This window comes from Centruroides vittatus, unplaced genomic scaffold (assembly GCF_030686945.1).
Source record: "Centruroides vittatus isolate TY-2023 unplaced genomic scaffold, ASM3068694v2 scaffold_324, whole genome shotgun sequence".
In the NCBI taxonomy this organism is placed as follows: Eukaryota; Metazoa; Arthropoda; class Arachnida; order Scorpiones; family Buthidae; genus Centruroides; species Centruroides vittatus.
In genome coordinates this window covers 3,148,686-3,170,311 of record NW_027122701.1, presented here as the reverse complement: position 1 = coordinate 3,170,311, position 21,626 = coordinate 3,148,686, and the positions used below count along the sequence as shown (strand labels likewise).

Genomic DNA, 21,626 nt, shown 5'->3' with positions numbered 1-21,626 from the left:
TAATTTCTTACAAACAAATATCACGCTAAGCGCGTCACTAAACATGTCAAAAACGTGTTATTAAAAAAAAAGAGACATTAAATGTGTTAAATTAAATAAAGAAATTAAATAAAGAGTTATTAAATAAAGAGAAAAGAGAGAGAGAGAGAGAGAGAGTAATTAACAACGAATTGTCAACAACGTTATCGCGACGTGTCAACAACTTCCAACACAACGGGAAATAATACTGTAACGCGGTACAATATATATAAAAAGAGAGAGAGAGAGCCGGAACAACTTCGTTAACTCATCCGTTTCATAAAAATCCAGCTTGCTCATCAGGAGTAAGCTTGATTTTTGAAAGTCCGCGGTGATGTGAAGGTTCGAATATAAGAATAATGAGATTCGATTAAAAATTTTATTTTATTTGCCAACCGATTTTCGACAGTTAGGGTTAAATCAAACACAGAAACAAAAAAACGGAAAAACACCGACAAATTTTCTCGTAAAAAATTAATCATAAACTATCGTTCCCACGGTAATACTTCCTTGTAGAAGATGAGTTAACTGTTGAAAAATAATTATATCATGTAATTCACTATTGGTCAAAAAGGACTTCCACCCTTGACGTACTTCACAAAATCTCGAACCCAAGATCCCGAAATAAAAGGAAAAACGAACGAAGATGACGCAGAGAGGGAGAGAGAGACAGAGTTTCGACAACTGATAAGTGTGTGTGTCGTGGATTATCATCTCCCGCCGTTGAAGCCGTCCATCCCATCTATCTACAGTCCATTGACTCTTATTTTCAAGCGAACTCTCGTTCCTCGGACTTTGTGCAAATCTCAGGATCACAAATCTCCGGATCACTAAGGTATTTATCCTGCTCGCGATGTTTTGTAAACTCTCTCTCTCCAATCACTCGAGACGCGGTTTAATAATTCGATTCGATGATATAAATACTTCCAAATACGTTAATTGATGTATTCCCTATTAATTACAAAATAAACGGGTATTTTTGTTTAATATTAGAAGAGTGTGCGTTTCTTCCTCCATTACCCTCATCATCGGCATCTTATGCTTCCGAAAAACGCGTATCTATCCGCGAGAAGTTTGATAGATTGGTGTCAGTTCCTGGCGTAAACCGGATCTTACGATCCCAAATCCGTAACTAATCATTGACCGCTCAAGCCTTAATCATCCTTTCGACAACCAAGGTCGGACCTCAAGGTCTTGTGCCGTTAAGAGGTAGAGAAGATAGGAATCATCCTCCATCTCCTACCCTCGGTTAACCTCACATTATATCATTACTTCTGATTGGATAATAGAATGTCACATGTCACTAGGAAAAGATTTTTAAAAAAATTTGTTATGGAAGTGACACGAGTGAGTTATCTTTTTCTAAAGTTTAAATTTTAAATTTAATGAAGTAAGTTTAAAATATGCCATTTGTCAAAATATTTAAAAATGCAACTTAAGGGAAGTTTTCTCATCAACCATGTACGTCACGAGGTCACTGATGTCACTGCAACATAAATATGATCACCAATCCGAAATTGATAAAACATCTATTCTATAGCTATTATTTCCACAAAATAAGTAGGTTGTACTTTCTGTCAGAATATAAAACAAATATAACCAAAATTTCATCTGGGTTGGACAAAAATTGCAGGAGTTATAAGGAATTCACATGCATATGCAACGGCTTATATATTAGTAATACTTTTTATTAATATTTGCTTTGTCAGTGGAGTTTTCAAAGCAATGTAATGTAGGATTTATTGTTTCAGCCTTCATACAATTCTAGTTTTGCATTTGATCAGTTCTAATTATGATTTGTTTGGATCACTCAATGGCTTTTTGAAAGAGAGAGTTTAAAAATAATGAAATGATTAAAATCACACAAAATTAGATAAATGTGTAACCTGAAACTTTTTAGAATACAGTAAGATTCCATTGATTCTTATACCCTATTCACACTGTACATTTTAAGCGGGATTAAGATTTAAGCAGAATTAAGTTAAATCGCATTGTCAAAAACAAGATCAACTACTTGTTCACACTAGGTAATTAAAGCGAATTATTCATTTAGCCCTGAAGTGGGTGTACTTAATATTACATTTTAAATAAAATCAAACTTTTGCTTATTTTTCATAAATCATCATAAATTAATTTATATTTAGTAATTTAAAATATAAATAACTTATTTAAAATACATAATATGTTGGTTAGGAATTATTAACATTTATTATCAGTGATGATGTTGTTGTTGGTAGCACAATTCTCTCAATGTTTATATCACTTTAGTGATAGAACTGTGATAAGAATGGATTATTGACAGAAATTTATATTATTTAAACTTCTTGTACCGAAGCAGCATATACATGCTAACAGAGAAGAGTATCATTTGTTTGAACATTTGTACATCTGCTTCCGCCATTATTTTGAACTTCTTTGAGAAAGCGATTTAAGCTGAGCCAGTTGTTGGTAGTTAAACCAGCTTAACGTTAAGTCAGTTCTGTTCATATTTCATACCTTAAGCTGGCTTAGTCATTTTAGCTGGCTTAAAATTTACAGTATGAATAGGGTATTAGGATATATTCGTAACTCCTAGAACTTATAGCATTAAACAAAAGTGCTGAACAGAGTCATCTTAACATTACATGAATTGTCACATATTAAAATACAAATATAAATAGAACAATATTGAAGTTTTATTCAATGATATTATTAGAGATATATGGTGTTTTATGTAAATTTATGTCTTATTAAAATTTTGGATTTTAAATAAAGGACTGTGGATCTTTAACGTCTAGGTGATGTACCTGTCAAGAGTCGATAGATGTTTCTTTTGTTCATGAAGAAGCCTTCAGTAGTGGGATATTATTTCCATAATATGCCTCTTAGCTTTAGAGCTCCACTCATAATCTAGATCTGGGGTAGTCAACTTTTTTATACCTACTGCCCACTTTTGTATCTCTGTTAGTAGTAAACTTTTCTAATAGCACCGGTTCCACAGTAACAGTGATTTATAAAGTAGGGAAGTAACTTTACTTTATAAAATTTATAAAGCAGAGTTATAGCAAGTTAAAGCATATAATAATAATTACTTACCAAATACTTTGTCAGACTTTTGTTAAGTTTGGCAGAATAAATCTTTATAAAACAACTTACTGTAGTTAAATCTATCTTTCTGATAGATTTAACTACAGTAAGTTAAATACAGTAAGTTAAAGTACAGAGAATAGGCACTCATGGGAGTGCCTATTCTCTGTACTTTAACTTTTGTGACCATTCAGAGAATGGTCACAAATAGCATGTAGTGCTGTATGTGGTTAAGATGAGTCAAAGATGAGTTAATAAATTATTGATTTTGTCATGAAAAATTATAAGGATTTGCATATAAAAATATGTTGTACATCTCTTTAAATTTGTCCTTTTTGAGAGTTCTTTTGTGTCTATCTGTGAATTATTGTCTTTTCTTATAGTGTAATGTATCTTATTATTTGATGAGATGATCTAAGTAAATGTCATTTTCAGAAAGTTAGAATAAGAAGTTTGTTCTTCCTATAATATTGTTATAGGGTTTAGTTCTAAGAAACTTCCAGATTATTTGTGAAAATATAGTACTACTGAAGAGAGTATACTGTGAAGTAATGCCTGTTAAATACTATTTTGTTTACTTAAATTGTTATTCAAATTTAAATGATTTTTTTTTCATTAAGAATCCATAAAGAAAAACTTATTCAGTAATAATTAAAAAGTTACATAATTTAACATATGAGATTTGTATGAAATTATCATTTATTTAATATTTTATTGTAATTTAATATAAAATATGGATGGAAAAAATTTAAAATGTGTTTTAAAATATTAACATTTAGTATATTTTGATAATTTTAGCCGGGCGATGCTTCACATATACCTAATGAAGAAATAATGAAGAAAGTGATTGCTGAAGAAATTGGAAAAGAAAGCTTTACATGTGCTGCTATATGGGGGATATGTCCTGAACATGTTCATTATTTAAAACATAATTATAATAGATGGTGTACTCAGTTAGCGTAAGTAGTTAATAACTTCTGTTTTAATATTTTTAAATTGCATATTTCTGTATGAGAAAGAACTCATTCTTAAATATGGAAACATTTAAGCTGTAAAATTAATTTTCAAATGCAACATTTTTATTATGTAATTATTTTATTTTAATAATTTCATATTAAAACTGTTGCATATGAAAATTGATTTTATTTATAGCCTAATTGTTTTCACATCTTTGTGTGAATGCGATATTTCTGCTATAAACTGCATTCTGGATTTTTAATGTTTGCATTTTGTAAGGAAACTTTTTTTACTAGCTATATTGTAAAACAAATGTGTACAAATGAATTTAAAACTTTTAAATAAAGGTTTGCAGGTTTCCCACAAACAGGAAAAGTGGATTTTCTGTTTTAGTCGGGAAAAAGGATAAAAATCTACATGGGGGAAATCTCAGAAAAATTTATTAACTTTTGTTGATAGTAATTTTTTTATTCTGTATTTCTTCTCTTATTTTGGTTTTACTTGCCTAGTGTCAGGATATGGTGACCTCACTGCTTAGCACATTTCATTCTGTGCTGCAAGCAGCTACTAACATGTTTAATTTCAACTGCCACTCCCTACAGTCTTTTCTACTAATTAGGATGTAAATTGCTGCTTTTATGATTTTGTAATTTGTTTGGTCTGATATGTTGATGTAATCAATAGAAAGTACTTGAATTATTTTTACTGTTAACTCTGCAAGCTGTGAAAAACAAAAGCAAGTGTAAACATGTAACGTTCAGATATATATGCTTCCTTCTAGTTTCATAGTAAATTTCTCAACTTTCTAAAGAAGGTTCTATTTAGCACCATCTTCTGTGTTCGTGAGACTAAATTTTATTTCTGTGAAACTTCTTAGTTTCACATTTTGAACTAAAATAACATGGCTTTAAGAAGGACAGTGTTTAAAAAGCAGTAGATGGAACCATCTGTGAACCCAGATTTTGGTTAATTGAGAAAAGGTGGTACAATTACTACGTTTGGGATATGTACAAAGAGAGTCATGGAAGTATTAGTTATATGGAAGTTTGTAAAATTTTTTATTTTTTTGTGAAAGTCTATAAACAGCTAAACTAATTTATACATACCTTTTAAGTTTCCCATATGTGAAATAAGTACAATAAAGTTTCTTATTATTATTATTATTTTTTTTCTCAGTTGACATTGGTGGCTGTGTACTATGCTGGACCAGAGTCAAGGCATAGCAACCAAAACAAAACTAAAATTAAATAAGTGTGTCAATGTGTGAGTCTGGATTCAGGAATTTCCTAACAATATGTATTCAATATAGTGGCCTTCTGTAGTGTGATATATGTGTTTCTTTTCAATTGTAATGTTCCCAGGCTTTTGTGCAGTGTGTGTGATATGACGCCTGTAGAGGAGAGAACAACAGGTACAATAACCACCCTATCCATCCTCCACAGATGCCTTATTTCCTGGGCAAGTTCTGTGTACTTGCTGACTTTTTCAGTGTATGTGTTTTGTACATTGTGAGTTTTTGGAACAGATATGTATATAATGTATGTGATTTTCTTGTTTGTCAATGAGTGTGATGTCTGGTCTGTTGTAAATTGTTTTATCTGTGAATATGGCTCTGTCGTAGTACATTTTGCACGTATTGTTTTCCAATAATGTCTGTGGAATGTATTTGTAGTATGGTTCATGGATGTCTAATAATTTGTGTTTCCTTGCAAGCTCTTGGTGTATTATATTTGCAACTTGCTTATGTCTGTGTAAATAATCTGTCTGTGCCACAAGCTTGTAACCAGAAGTGATGTGTTGTATAGTTTCTGGCATGATGTGGCATTTTCTGCATGTGTCATTTGTGAGTGTTGTATCTTTGAGTATGTGTTTTCTGTGGTTTTTAGTATTTATGACCCGATCCTGTATGGCAATAATGAATCCTTCTGTCTCCACGAAAAGGCCTCCTTCAGCTAACCAGCTGTTAGACGCAGTTTTGTCAACAAAATCCTGGGCCAGGTTGTAAGGATGCTTGCCATGGAATGCCTTTTGAGCCCACGATTGCTTAATGGTGTCTATGCTTTTTATATGTTGTGTTGTGTCCATTTGTTTGTAGTGAAGGTTAACTGTGTCAATCAGGCCATGTCTGCCATCTTTACATGGAAGGGTTAGTCTTTCTATGGAAGATGATGTTTATGCTTAGTGAGTGTTGTTCTTGTTTTCCTTTGGAGTTGCTCAAGATCTGTGCGAGTCCAATGTATAACTCCAAAAGAATATGTGAGTACTGAGACGACATATGTGTTTATTGCTTTAACTGTGTGTTTTGCATTTAACTGTGTTCCAAGAATAGCATTTAACCTACTTTGGTATTCTTTAATTAATCTTTGTTTTTATTTGTGTATGTTCTGTTACTTCTTCCTGTTGGAATCCTAAATACTTGTAGAACTCGCCCTCTTCCATGGATTCAATAACGTCTCCATTTCCAAGTGCAAAATCTTCTTTCTTCAGGACTCCTTTTCCTATGTGAAGTATTTTGCATTTGTCTAAGCCAAACTCCATTTGTATGTCCTTGGTGTATGAATGTGTGATTTGTAGGAGTTGATGAAGTTGTTTTTGAAGTTGGATGCATAAAGTTTTATGTTGTCCATGTACATGAGATGTGACAGTGTAAACTGTGTTGTTTTTTCATGTCTGATATTGTGTGTTGTTTAACATGTTGGATAATGGGTTCAAGGCTAAGCAGAACCAGAGAGGACTCAAGGAATCTCCTTGAAAAATTTTTTGCTTAATGAATATTTGGTTTGTTTGTATGGAAGTGTTACTAACCCTGAGATGTAGTGTTGTTCTCCAGTGCTGCATAGTGTTTTGGAAGAATGCAATGAATGATGGATGTATTTTGTACATGTGTAGAATACGTAGCAGCCAACTGTGTGGAACACTGTCGAATGCTTTTCTGTAGTCTATATATGCCATGTGTATGTTTCTGTGTTGTTTGTGTGCTTGTCGTAGAATGACTGAATCTATGAGTAACTGTTCTTTACATCCCCTGTGATTTCTACGGCAACCTTTTTGTTGTTCTATAAGAATGTCGTGTTCTTCAACATATTTGTATATTTTGTTAGCGATACAGGATATCAATAATTTGTAGTGTTGTAAGACATGCAATTGGTGTGTATTGTGTGGGGTCTGTGGTATTGTTGTTTTTAGGTTTCATGTAGGTGATGCCCTGAGTAAGAAATTTTGGCATGTCTTGTGGATTGATGATGATGTGTGTTAGGTGTTTAGCTAGTTCCTGGTGCAGTGAAGTAGATTTTTTGTACTAGAAATTGTGAATGTTGTCTACACCAGGTGTCTTCCAGTTGTGTGTTCTGTTAACAGCATAGAGGATGTTGTGTACATTTATTTCAGCATTGGGCATAGTTGGTATGTTATGCATGTTTTTGTTCTCCTCCTCGATTCAGTCTGCATCAGCATTGTGCGTAACAGCACTGGACGAAAGAGAAGACCAATAAGTTGTGAGTTCTTCTTCTGTTGGTGTGACACTGTGCTGTGTATCAGTGTTCGTTTTGGTACTGATTTGGTACTGATTGTTTGTGAATAATTTATTTTGTTGTTTTCGTAGTGAACATACCTTGTATCATTTGAGTCTATGTGCTTTGGTTGCGAGTTTTTGTTTTAGTGTATCAATGTATTCTGTAATCTGTGTGTTGTGATGTTCGTGTTTTGTGTGTGTTTTGATTTTCTTGAAAATGTTTTTGAGTTGTTTCTTTAATTTGGGTGTTATGTAATTTTTAGCATATTGTGTCAGCCTGCCTAATTTCTGTCTAATGTCATTTATTTGTGTTTCTATGCTTCTCTGCCAGGCAGGCTTGTGATAGAATTGTGTTTTCTGTGTGTCTGTCTGCGATTGTATTTTCAGACCATGGTGTGTCACTACTGCGACTGCCCCAGCATAAACTAATGTATGAATGTCCGAGAGTGTAGAAAATGAATGAATGTAGTGTGGTAGTAAGTGAGTGTTTACATAATTTAGTGTTTTTCCTACTTCCTTTGACGTGTTGATTTTTGGTATTCGTGGTCGTTGTGTGGGATCTGTGCCTGTATATTTAGTGAGTGTTTCCTGAAATATAAGTGAGAGCATATTAACTAAATCCATGTTTATGTTATCAGTGGTAGATGAGAAAGTGTCTGTAGTATCATTAGTGGTAGTTGTTGTATGTGTGTTGTTATCAATGCTTGTTGCTGGATTATCCTGACATGTTACATGGTCTTCATTAATGTTAAATGTTTCTGTCTGTTGATGTATTTGATCAGCAACCTGTTGTTTGATAAGTTCAAGTGTTGTTTGTGGAATAAGGTTGTTGTGTATAATTGTTCTTTTTTGATCAACAACCCTTTGTTCGGTGAGAGTGAGGTGAGGATATTGTTGTGTGAATCTATAGTGTAGTTGTTGTCTGTATGCTGTCATGTTTGTTTTGAGTTTTGTGATGGTGTAGTAAGTATGGATGATAAACTTATTCATTTCCATTGTCCATTTCATCTGTTGGCATGGTTTTCCAGCCTTTGTGATCTGTGGATATATTGCCACAGAAACACTAGTCCTAGGTTGATCCATCTGTTGAGGGCATTGCAGTAGCCATGCTTGGGCTGGTGCTGCTTTCACCACCGGTAACCAAGGGAGACTGTGGCCTATTTTTTGAATATGAGTGTCTGCCTAACCCACAAACATGGACCTTGTTAACCCAGGCGACTTCTGAATCAGTATCATACTTTGATCTGGTTACTACCATGATAAATATCTCTACAGAATGTGGTTGTGGTCACCCTTAGCTTCATTTCTCCTCATAGACTTTACTGGCATGGGTGTCCCAGCAGGAGCTTGTGCTCTAGCCTGCATTGCTCTATGGTTCAGTAAAATTACTGGGCTCTCCCATCACAACCAGGTGGTGACCACGGGAGAGTCATCATCATCATCATTAAAGGAAAAGTTGAGAGCGAGGCAGTTATGGGGATGGTGGAGGTTGCATTTAGAAAATTCGCAAAAATTTGCAAAGTATATGCTTGACAGCTATTGACAGAGATTGTATGAGTCAGGAATTTTTTTTAAAAACTGGTCAGGTAAAGCCAGGAATATTGACTTCAAACATTTTGTGGGAATCTTGTTTTATTAAAATGATTTTATTTTTTTGATATAAACTTTACATTTTGCTTTTACTTTGCTTATTTATTCCATAAAATATTGCTTTCTGAAAGAAATTTATTTTTAGAATTTATTATAGTTAAATATATTTTTATTTATATTTTAGGCATATATATCATTATTATGTTCATGGACCAAATGGAAATGTTGTTCAGAAAGGAAGAATACCCTCACCATTTAAAAATATTGATATTGAGGTGTGTTATTCTATAAATTTTTATTGATGTTGAAAGCTCAAACATTTTTAATTTCAAAACTATTCTTTAATTATAACAACTGTGAGAAATGATCTCTGATGATGGTAAAAATTTTGATATATATGTATAATTTATGAAATTTATAATAATTAATTTGTTTTTTTGTGAGGTTTTTGAGATGATGTGAAATTTATCATTTTTCAGTTTAAAAATATTTAAAATATTAAATTAAAATCATAATTTCTACTACAATTCTTTAAAATAATAAAAAAATTTTACTGTTTTTTTTTGTAAATATTACTTTCAAATATTTTGCAATCTTTTAAATTAAAGTGAACATTAGAAGTTATTTATAAAGGAATGATGGGGTTTGCAGATGTGTATTTTTTTGTATCTGTTATCTGTACAATCATGATGTGTGTCAATCAGAAATGCAACTGTCCAGGTGTGATGTGTGTTAGTCAAAGTTCCTCTATTTACCAACATGAGTTAGCGTTGAGTCTTGAGTTATTGCTAAATTGGTATTCACCAACTCTGAATTTCAGATGTTACAATGTTTGTATTTTCAATAATTCAGTGATTTAAAAAATGGTTTGATGTGCTGAGGTAATGCAATACATGGATGATTTGCCAAGGCGGGTATCTCCCAGGAGGACATTCTATGGGAAACTGGCCTTATTTAGATATGTAAGAAAAACCCAAAAAGTTCCACATAGCCAGCCTTTTGATTGGATGCAAACTTACAACCATCAGTGTTCAGTGGTTTATATCCATTTAGCCACTGATGGGCAATGTAAAAAATGTGTATAATTTTTTTTTATTAAAAATTTTAAAGTTTCTATAAAATTGAGAGTTCAAAAATTCACAGTAAGTCATCAGAAAGCATATTCATTTAAAAACACATAAATAGAATAAATTATTTTTTTATTATTTATTTTAATAAATTATTTTCAAAAAATTAAATTTTTTAAAATTATTATTCATCATTTTTATTGAGTGTATGGTAATAAATCATGTAACTTTATTATTTTTAATTTATAGTCAAAAAATGTTTGATAAATTGGAATTTATTAATTGACTTCAATCAATGATTACAAAAGCAATTTTTAAATAGGTAAAAATGTATATAAAGGGAATGAATCCCAAAATTACCAATCTCCGTGATATTGAAGATGACCTACAGTCACAGTTTATTCGTACTGCAACAAGTACATTTGACTTTAAAGCAACTGTTGATGGAACTCGAATTGTAGAAGGTGTGCTTAGGTATCATCCATTTCTTTATGATCATGAAACATTTCCACCTGATGCTGCAGATCCTAGAGGTAATAATGATTAAGGTATGATATTAAACTTTAAATTATATATGAAATTTTTTAATATTTATGTTTAACAGTTTTACCAGAACCTGAAGATGATCATGATTATTTTCAATCTGATACACGTCCGGCTAGAGGTAGAAGATCGATATTTGAATGTTACTGGAATGGAAGACTTATTCCATATACGACAATAGATGAATTTGATTGGTGTAGTGCTCCTAAAAAAGCAAAAAATATACCAATAGAATGTTATAATAGGTGAGAAAGATAAAATAATTTGTAATACTATTAAAGTTATTTTGAAGTTAATATTTATAAATTGATCATAATTTTTTTTATTTTAGAGTATCAGGTGTTTTATGGACAAATGACTCTTTTCAAGTCAGTACAAATAAATTGACATTTTTAGATTTAGAGAATAAATTAAGAGATAAAAATGCTGTTTTTACAAGAGTTATTAGTGGACAGGTAATTATGCATATACATATATGATATAGGCACTTATTCATGAAAGAAATATTTAAATTATATAATAATAATATTGTAGTGAAACTTTCAGATAATTTACAGTAGAAACTCCATATTTAGGGATTCTTTATTTGTGCATTTTGCATATCATGGTTGGTAAATTTGCAACCAATTTTTTTTATTTATAGATGCTAAAATTTACTTATTGCTGGAAGGAAAAAAGTAAAAATAAAAAGATAGAGAAAATTAAATGCTTTTTAGTGCTTTTATCTTGAATGCCATCTAATGCATTTTATATTGTTGACTATTAGACCATGCACACTTAAATGAATAATAAACATTGTGTTTTGTATTATTATGCATTATGATTATGAGCACTATTTTAAAAGCAGATTATAATTATTTTTTCTTTTGTACTTAAGAATCAGCAATGTCAGCTAAACAAAAAGATTCTAGTAGCAAAATATAGAAAAAGGTTAAAGAAAGTGATATTCCTCAAAGACAAAATTAAAATACTAGTTTGCAGCAAAAAGAATCAGCAGTTATAGTTATTTGCTCATTTGCTGTAAATGAATCAACAATACATTATGAAAAACACAGACATAGATTGGAAATATAGTAAAATTATCATACTCCCAAGGAGCAAAAATTGCAAAGATGATCAGAAATCCTAACATTGAAAAAATGATTGGGTCTGAAGATAAATCACAAAAGAATATTTTTTTGATTGGTTTCATTATCTACTGAAAGCAAAGAATCTGTTTCATCATTATTTTAGTACAAGTACTAGTCAAGATCAACTATGCTTAAATTCATTTCACAAAATAGTTTCAAAAATTTAAGAGAAGGGATTTTCTGCATGATGTTAGATTTAAGGTAGGAAGTAAGGAATGTACAATGATACCTCGGTTTTCATTGATAATCCATTCAAAAATAATCATTGAAATCCAAAACTGACGAAAACCGAGGTAATTATTTCCATATGAATCAATGTAAATCCAATTAATTTATTCTAGACACTCCAAAATACATACCAAAAACACATTTAATAGAGAATAAATGTGAGATATCAGAGTGGAGGTTGCACTAAATTAAGGAAATTTTTATCCTAATTTTCCATTGCGATTGTTAAGAAAACATCGCACAGAAAATGGATTGGATATCACCTTCCTCTCCAACAACAATCAACCTTCCTCTCCAACAACAATCAATCACTTGATGGGTTTTCCCAGGCTAGATCAGATAATAAGGAGGTTGGCACTCGAATCAGAGTGGACATCCCTGAGAGCCTAGAGGAGCTTATCCCACCAGGTTACCTGTCAGCCCTCAGCAGACATCCACAAAACGGACATCCCAAGCCATAGAAGATGATAGTTAGGTTTGCCATATGACAACGCCTGCTACACCTTCACCCGTCAATAGAGGACAGCATCCCTCTCAAAGGTATTTTGTTAGCCCATATGTAAACTCTCTCTCAATCTACATAGTTTTAAGTATAATTGGTATTGGTAGAATCGCATAGGCGATGCACTCTGTCATTTAATTGTTTGAATCTTTAGTTGTATATTCTGCAGTTCTTTGTACGCTTAGATTTAGATATTGATAGATATTAAACTTATGTTATACTTGTTAACCCGGTTACCTGTCTTAATCAAACTTTGGACACCCTCTCAACTTATCCATTGCACTCCCCACTCGACTAATAGCCCTCCTTAAAAGTTTGAACTCAGTGAACCAAAGAGATCGGACTAATTGTGAGTTAGCATGTGACTTTGACCTATCGTAACTGGTGTCAGCTCCTGACAGGAGATAGGAATCTCATGACTTCCTTGTCTTCAATCATCCAGCCATCCAGTGACAAAGAGAGCAGTTTTCTTCAAACTGTCGCTGCTCAAGGGTTAGGGACCCCCTTACCATGGTTTATCACATAAATATTGTGTTTAATACTAAAAACAATAAGAAATTAATATAAAATGTATATAAAAAAACTAATGTAAAGAATAAATGAACATTTAACATGGCATTTGAAGGACTGCTGGCTCTGGAAACTTTCTTTGGTCCCATGATGGAGGTAAAAAGAAAGGAAAGCAATGGAATTGTTTGGCTAGACATGCAGGACAATGCTAGACATGCAGGCAATGCGATAAACAATACCACACTGAGCAGGAAAATGTGTCAGTCGCCCTATGTTTTTGCAAAATTAACAGCAAGGTCACGTGGGGACGTCAATGAAATATGGGGCACGCTAACAAAATCCAAAACAACATTTTTGTGAAAAAAATCTATGAAAACTGAAATCGATGATAATCTAAGTCAATGAAAACTGAGGTATTACTGTATGTCATGTTGTCAGACATCACTATTTCATACCTTCCAAAGTGTAAGGCAAGAGAGACAAAAATTTATCATTTTTTAAGAATAAAAGCATATAAAAGCTATAATAATTATTCTTCACTTTTATTTTAAAATAAATGAAAAATGTATTGGTTTGAAAATGTTGTTTTATTTTCTAATTATGTATATATATATATATTTTTCCATTCACTAATCTCATTTTATCAATGTATTTCTTCTCTCTATATTAATGATAAGTTTGCAGAATAATCCTCACAAATATGGAACTTCTACTGTATTTTATAAATGTTTATTGATTTGTTTTTATGTGAAATTTTTCAGTTAGAATTGTCTTTTTGTGAAATTTTAAAACTCATTTTTGTTCTGCTAATATACTAAACTAAGATATTTTTAAAGTCATACAGACTTTTTAAGTTGGATTACATATCATTTTTCGTTTAGTATATTGTAGTAAAAAAATTAAGATTTTAAATATAATAGAACAGCATTTCTCAACCTTTGGGGTCACAAAACAATAATGAAATCATTTTATGAGAAAAAATCATTTATTATAAACTTATAAACATTTTACTTACAATAAGTACACATGTAAAGAAAAGAAATTAATATGATTGTTGCATTTGTTGTTCATTTAAAATTTTCTCCATATGTGGATCTACATTAGAAACACACAAAAGCAAATTGTTTTTGAATGATAAAAGATGATTCCTGTATTTTATACATAAATTTTATACAGAAAAATTATATATTTTATACATGTAGAACTAATAGTGTTTTTAAGCCTAGGAAAAGACAATATGATTCTAATATTGATCTGTTTAGGTAAAATTGAGCATATAAAAGCAGAGAACAAAGAAGAAAAATTTGATGATTTTTCAATTATATATACAGTGGTTGATCGGTTAACAAACAGTTCGGTTAATGAACAAATCGGATAACAAATGTTTTCGCGAAAGATTTTTATGTTTGGATAACAAACACAAGAAGAAGCAATGTAAAATAATGAATTCCAATTGGTCTTCCCTTGTTTTCAGGCAACAATTCAAAACTTTTTGGAGTGCAAGAGACGTTGACGCTCAACCTGGTACATATTGATTGGACAGTATTCCTCTAAACTTTGAAACTCTCCCTTGTAATTCAAGCCTTTTATTTTTCTGACAGAAACAATTTTTTATAGTATTCGTGAGACTGTCAGGCAGACACTTGTTAAGTTTTGCATCAGTTTTTATTTTTGAAAGGTGAGAATACAATAGCATAGGTAGAGAGTGGGCAGAAGATGTCTGATGTTGCTGGGCAGTATGGCTCGAACAGGTCTACAGTAGGCCGCAGTTCAATCTTATCTAAGAAAGATACAGTATAATCAAAATGATTCAAGCAGCTAAAGGAGTAACAAAAATCACATCTGAGAAATAAAGAACATTGTGAAGAGCTAATAATGGAACCTGAAACTGATCTGATTACAGAAGAATGCCAAGAACTCTTGAATGAAGAACACCAAGAAACTTGATGAGATATGTTATCTTTTGAAAAAAAGATTAATGCTGATTAGGGTTTCTCAAAAGGGATCTCGGGATCCAGGCTGTTTTTTTAACCCAGGAAATTCTTTTCATCCCCACAAATTCCCACAAATTTCTTAAAAGTTCATTTTTTTTTATTGTGTTAAGGTTGAGGAAATTTTGCAAATAGAAAGTATAATTAATAGTTATGCAACAAATATTTAATCACTATTCAGCTGAATACTGAATACCTAAAAACAGGAGTAAGAAATAACAAAAACACAGTAAATTAATCATTTTGGTAACTTTTATTAATGCTGAACATACATTTCAAGTTCGAAAATGTGCAGTTTTTTTCTTATTTATCTAAAAGATCAAAAGAAAAATAATATAACTAAGTTATTTTTTTAAGAGATCAGAAAAAGCTAACAAATCAAATGAAAACTACCTGGATAATAGGATAATTAATGCAGAGCCAAAACTACTGGTGCTAGAAACTTAAAAATTTGAGGGTGTTCCTTTTGTAAAGTTTCCAGGCATGCTAAGAAAAGATTTCCCATTTTACAATTATGTGACTCATAGCCTGGTGATAATGGAGAAAAGAGACAGATAGGACACTGGTATAAGTCAGAGTTATGAATTCACAGATTCAAGACAGCTTGGTAGCCTGAATGGCTCCAGGTTTTCGCCCATGCACACTAAGTGACTTTTTTTACAAGCATTTAGCTTTTCGAAAGTCTATGAGAACAATTATTTGGCATTGACGACTGCGAGTTTTGCACCAATAAGTTGCCTCAACTGGTTTGATTATGTTATCAACTCAATTTCATATTTATTTTCACATTTTCACTTTGTGGTCCTTCTCTGTTCTTTTTCTGTTATTTACACATGTAGGTCATTTCATTGTTATCCACATTTGATATCATCACTTATCACATGCTGCCATGACACTCATGTCTGTCTGCTACAACTGTCAAGAATTGATGCGATTGGCGAGGCGTAGTGACAGCGGGCCAATAGAGAGCAGGGTGTGCAATCCTTGCCATAATGCGGTTTGCGCGCTAATTTTCATACATGCATTAATGAAGCTGAATGGTTTGGCCGAATATTTGGCTATTTGGCCACGCTCCTGGCCAAATATTTAGTATTTGGCCTGAGGCCGAATTACTATTTGTTGCAACATTAATAATTAACTCATAAACTTTCAGAATACATTTATATTTATTAATTTTAAGCCTGCTTATTAGTTTTTTAAATTTTTGCTTGTTATGACATCTCACAGATTGTCAATAATCAATATGTATTTCTGGCAGGACTCTGAAAATTCTTTACTTGTCAGAACTTGTAATATTTTGAATACTTGCACCGATGCTGTCTTAATTTTAACTATGCCCAGTAGCTGCAATAACTGCATTATGCCAGATTGTGCAAATTGGGCAAGGATAGAAATGAGTACGAAATCTGCAAGTATGAAGTTTTTCTTCATAAACCTGATTATTAAAGACAAATGAACTGCCGAATTATTGGGCTATAAGCTTGATGTTTCTATTATAGCAGCCCAGGTAGACAAATCAAGAACACTAGAGAGCAAAAGAAGTACTACAATCTTGAAAACGAACTAGAAATCTTTCAGGCTACAGGTGAAAAACACATAACATTTGTATTCTCTTAAATGCATTAAAGACAATTCCACCCACATGAATTGGAAAGGGCATTTTCAGTAGCAGGACTTTTCATTAAAATAATAACCAGATTGAGGGATTGGAATATTGATCATCTTTTTTTTTCAAAATCTTATAAAAATTTACAATAATATTTTGTATTATGTTTTATTTAAAAAACAAAAATTACCTTCTAAGTTAGAAGTTTGATCTAAGTTCATTTTTTTTCTTTAAATTTTCAACCTCAATTCAAAGGTATGTTTTCGTAAAGCAGTTTTCCAACAAACTTTAATAAATTTTGTGTATTGGGTGAAAATTTCTACATAATTCAAATGTAATTTTTAATACATATTTTACACAGCATTGTTAATATTTATAATTTTGGAGGTTGCAGAACGTATTAAATTTCTTTAAAAAATGAAAAATAATTATATCGTTCGATTTTAAGATGTATTTTATATCTTAAAAATAATTAATTATATCCCGGGATTTCCTGGGATCCTGGGAAACAGTTCACTTTTATCCCGGAATCGCAGGACAAGCAAAAGACTGGGAAATGAAAAACCCTAATGCCGATATCTGCTATTAAAGATGTTTTGAAGAAGAGGGAGGATGTCAGAATAACGGTCTTAGAATGGCATCCAAACCAGGTTGAGGTTAATAGGCTCAGAGATCTCTACAGTTTCAATGCTATTAATTAATTCTGAAATATCCTGAAGAAGAGAGAAAAGCAATCAACATTGGACAGATTCTTTAACCCCCCACAAACAGAAAAAACATGACTAATAAAAATGCAAGACTGTGTGTGTATGTATGTTTGTATTTTTATTATTATATATAAATAAACATAGGAAGAAAGTATATATTTTTTATGTTTGGGTGTTTCCAGGATGAATTAATCAAATTCTCATAAAAACCTATGGTAAATTGATAATTGATTAATGAACAATTCGGATAGCAAACAAAGTCTTGGAACAGATTATGTTCGTTAACCGATCACTCAGTATATATGATATGATATATATCATCTCACATTGACTAATCTTGTTTGTATTTTTTTCATATATAAAAGAGTTTGTATCTCTAACATAAAGTAACAGGTATAGCTTCAAAAATCTCATATTAATAAACCTACAAATGCCTAAATAATCAGGCTATTATATGGCTATAATTAAATAATAAATACAAATGAATTTGGTATAGGGGTAAACGTTAGGTGCCATCTCTTATCTAAATTAATAATTATAATTTCTAATAATTTAATAAACCGTGAAAGGTTATATATAATAATAGTAATAAAAGTTAATAAAATTTAATAATAGTAACTGTGGAAGGTTATATCGAAATTTTAGTATTTTTGGAAGTGATGACTGTCTTGGGGTCCAGGTGGCGCAATTGGTAGCACATCGCACAGCAAGTGAAGGCTGCGGGTTCATGCCTTGCCTCAGGTCAGTTATTTTCTTCCAGAATGTTCTAAATTATTTATTAAATTATTAAAAATCATAATTATTAATTTAGATAAGAGATGGTGCCTAACGCTTACCTCTATAACAAATTTATTTGTATTTATTATTTAATTATAGCCATATATTAGCCTGATTATTTAGGCGTTTGTTGGCTTATTAATATATCATCGGGTTTTGAGATGTATTATATTTATAAATCTCATATTGTCACAGTAACAACTCCATATTCCATACTGTAACAGCAGCAGTAATAATATAATAGTTGTGTAGCTCTATTATATGTTATACATTAATTATAGGTGCTAACCATGGCTGCTTTTCCATTTATGTGGAAAAAAACATGAGTATGATTTTTCAGTATAGCATGATGTATATGAAAGTGATTAACATGATGACTGAATATTATCTGCATCAGCAGTTGCAAGTGTGTCAAATATGGGAGAGTTGCAGTGATGGGACTTTTTAGGGAATATAATTAGTATTGTATATTTGTTAATTTACATTGTACATTACATCGTAATGTAATTATTGTAAAAATACTATGGTAATACTATGTTATATTAGTGTTTTGAATCAATAAAGTTGATTAATTGAGTTTAATTAAGTAGTTAATAAAATTGATTAATTAATTAATTTTCTATGAAATATCTATTGATATTTTATGAAATATTTTTAGGAAAAACGTGCAAATATAGATAAACAGTTTACTGAGTGGCTTCAACAATGTCATGAAAAATGTGACAAACAAGTTATTTTTCGTGATTATCAAGGGTTAATTACAAGAACTGAACTTCATAAACACAGACAATATCCTTGGGCTGTATATCATACAATTGAATGGGATGGAAAAATTTTCAAGAAAGGCCAACTTGTAAGTATTATAATTTTTTTTAAGGATTATTGCATATTTTTCTGTTCTGTTCTTGGGTTGATATGGAGACTTAGCCTAGTTGGCTCTCTTCTCCGACTGGTGCCACCTGGTGTTTAATTGAAGTGGCTTGTAACGTTCCAACGCCACCATGTGTTGATGTGGGGAGTGTTGGTTTGGGGTCAGAGATTGACGTGAGCATATGAACAATTGTGAGATTAAGAGTCAACGTAGTGCCCAGGTCTTGGCGAGCCTAATCATACTGTGGGCAGTGTAGCCAGTAGTGGAGTGTTGTCTCTGGTTCTCCACAATGGAGGCAGACCGAGGAATCACTCAAGTGCCGGGTGTAAAGAAAACAATTCAGCGGGGCTCTCTCTGTCCTTAAACAGGCCAGAAGTGTCTCTGCATGTCGGGATGAAGCATGATGGTAAATCCAATCAGCAAAGGGATGAAGGTGGTCACATCCTTTGTTACAAAAGTCAGGAGTCCAGGTGTCTATCAAAGTCTGAATAGTTGTGTTCCTCATGACAGGAGAGGTCTATTGGCATGAGCGTCTTCCATGTGGAGCCGGTCAGTGTGTGTTGACGAGTAGCTTTGTCAGCAGCCTCATTAATAAGGATATCAGCATGTCCCGGAGTCCACTCAACAATGATAGGTGCTGTAAATGAGCAAATGGAGGCCGCTAGGTCTATGATGACCGCAGGTGAAGAGAATGTGACAATGGCCACACCTTGGAAAGCTGACCCGTAGTCTGACAAGATCACCGTCAGGGGTGAAGTGCACCACATCGATTGTCTAGGCTCCAAGTTATTCAGATGTGGTGAGCCGAAAGGACCACACCGATGGTCATCCTGGCATGGGTTTTAGAGGCATCTGCCCCAATAAGGGTCCAGTCCGGTCACTTGCCAGTGACAGTCTCGTAGCACCCAGCACATGTGGCTATGGATGGGTTCGTGTTTGGCATTGGAAAGTCGCTCAAGCTGAGATGAGAGAGTAGAGTTGATCTGCATTTGGAGGAATGAACTTTTGCTGATAAATATACAAGACAGGCAGGCCCTCCTGTTGGATGTGAGAGAAGATTTGTAGGAGATATGGCCTCCAATACTGGTGCCAATGATAATTTCCCAAACTGGGTGCTGATTGATAGAGGTTGTTGAGGGCTTGCGGTAATTTAATTTTTACTTTATTTAAAATTATTTGCCTCAAACGAAGGAACAATTTAAATAAATTTAAAAAAAAGAGTTACTTTACTTTTTATTTAAAAAATTCTAATGAATGTTGTTGTATTAACTAGGTAAGAACACAGCGTACAGTACCAGTTATAGTTGCTACTGTCAAAAGATTTCTGTTATATGGAGATCATGAAGGGGATGTCTATGCCACTGGTGGTGACATTGAATTGCAACAAGTAAGTTTTTACTATTATTGATTAATTAATTATGGATATTCAAATTGACTTCAACAATTTAAAAATTATATTTTTCATAATAACTTGTTAAACTTTTAATCGTAACTAAATATAATGCATATTATTAAGTAGAAACAGATCTTATTATTTAGAGCAGAAGAATCATGTACTGTACTATTTATTTTATATATTTAATATATGTGTTCAAGAAAGTTTATTAAGTTATACTTTCAATGATTTCTTAATAATTTATGCATTCTACTTCCATTCTCAGGTGATGTTTAGATTGCAGAACATTGTTTATCAGGGAGTCATTATACAAAACCCTGCAACTCTCCCTCATTCAAAATTCCTGATATATGGATAACACTATAAAAACTTAACACCTTAATTTTTCTCTAGATTTTATTTTTAGTTTAACCTTATTTATACTTTATTTTATTTTACTTAGCCTTATCTTAACTATCCATTTTTGTATTTTACTTATTCTTTATTCACATTTTATATATAAAGAATAATTTCTGTATTTGTTTTAAATTTAAATCAAAACTTTATCTCACATTTGCAAAAACTAACACATTTAGGTTAAAAAAAAACTTTCATGTTTGATTCACATAATGAAATTTTAAAATTATTATTCTAATTTTATATATTCTTTTTTTGCTTGAGGAAGACATTTTGAAATGTCGAAAGTACTTGCATGTATTTAATTTGTTAAACAAATAAATCTAATGCCAAAAGACTACAAATTCTTTTTTATAATATATTTGGCATTGTAATTGAACTTACAAAGTTTTGCAATACACATGTAAATTCAAACTATATGCAGTAAATGAATAAAAATGTCATTAAAAATTATCAAAACTATCTATAGATGGAAAAGATAATTTTTTTTACCTAATTGGACTGCAGTTGAAGCAAATTTTTATATTTTTTTATTTTTATGTACATACTGAATGACATGGAATGTTTGGAAAAATTATACCATGGTGATACTGCATTATAGCAGTACAGAAGCAAAAGCAGCACTTGAAATAAAATGTTATAATGGCCAGATTGTGTAAATGTAAAGTGAAGAAATTCACTTTGAGCTTGGCTAAGTTGTGGGTTGATTGTCAGTTTTGGACTTCAGTTGATGGCTGAGCTGATCATCAAATTCTGCTCT

The 21,626-nt window shown here is 31.9% G+C and overlaps 1 protein-coding gene across 1 annotated transcript in view; it reads left to right on the top strand.

The window, feature by feature from the left end:
- LOC136988187 (structural maintenance of chromosomes flexible hinge domain-containing protein 1-like) overlaps positions 1–21,626 on the top strand; it is a 211,918-nt gene that overhangs the window by 37,995 nt on the left and 152,297 nt on the right. The window contains exons 8-14 of the mRNA XM_067286015.1: positions 3,883–4,043; positions 9,327–9,417; positions 10,532–10,742; positions 10,814–10,997; positions 11,084–11,207; positions 18,862–19,056; positions 20,348–20,461. Coding sequence (XP_067142116.1) covers positions 3,883–4,043; positions 9,327–9,417; positions 10,532–10,742; positions 10,814–10,997; positions 11,084–11,207; positions 18,862–19,056; positions 20,348–20,461 — 1,080 coding nt within the window. The remainder of the gene's footprint in view (positions 1–3,882; positions 4,044–9,326; positions 9,418–10,531; positions 10,743–10,813; positions 10,998–11,083; positions 11,208–18,861; positions 19,057–20,347; positions 20,462–21,626) is intronic.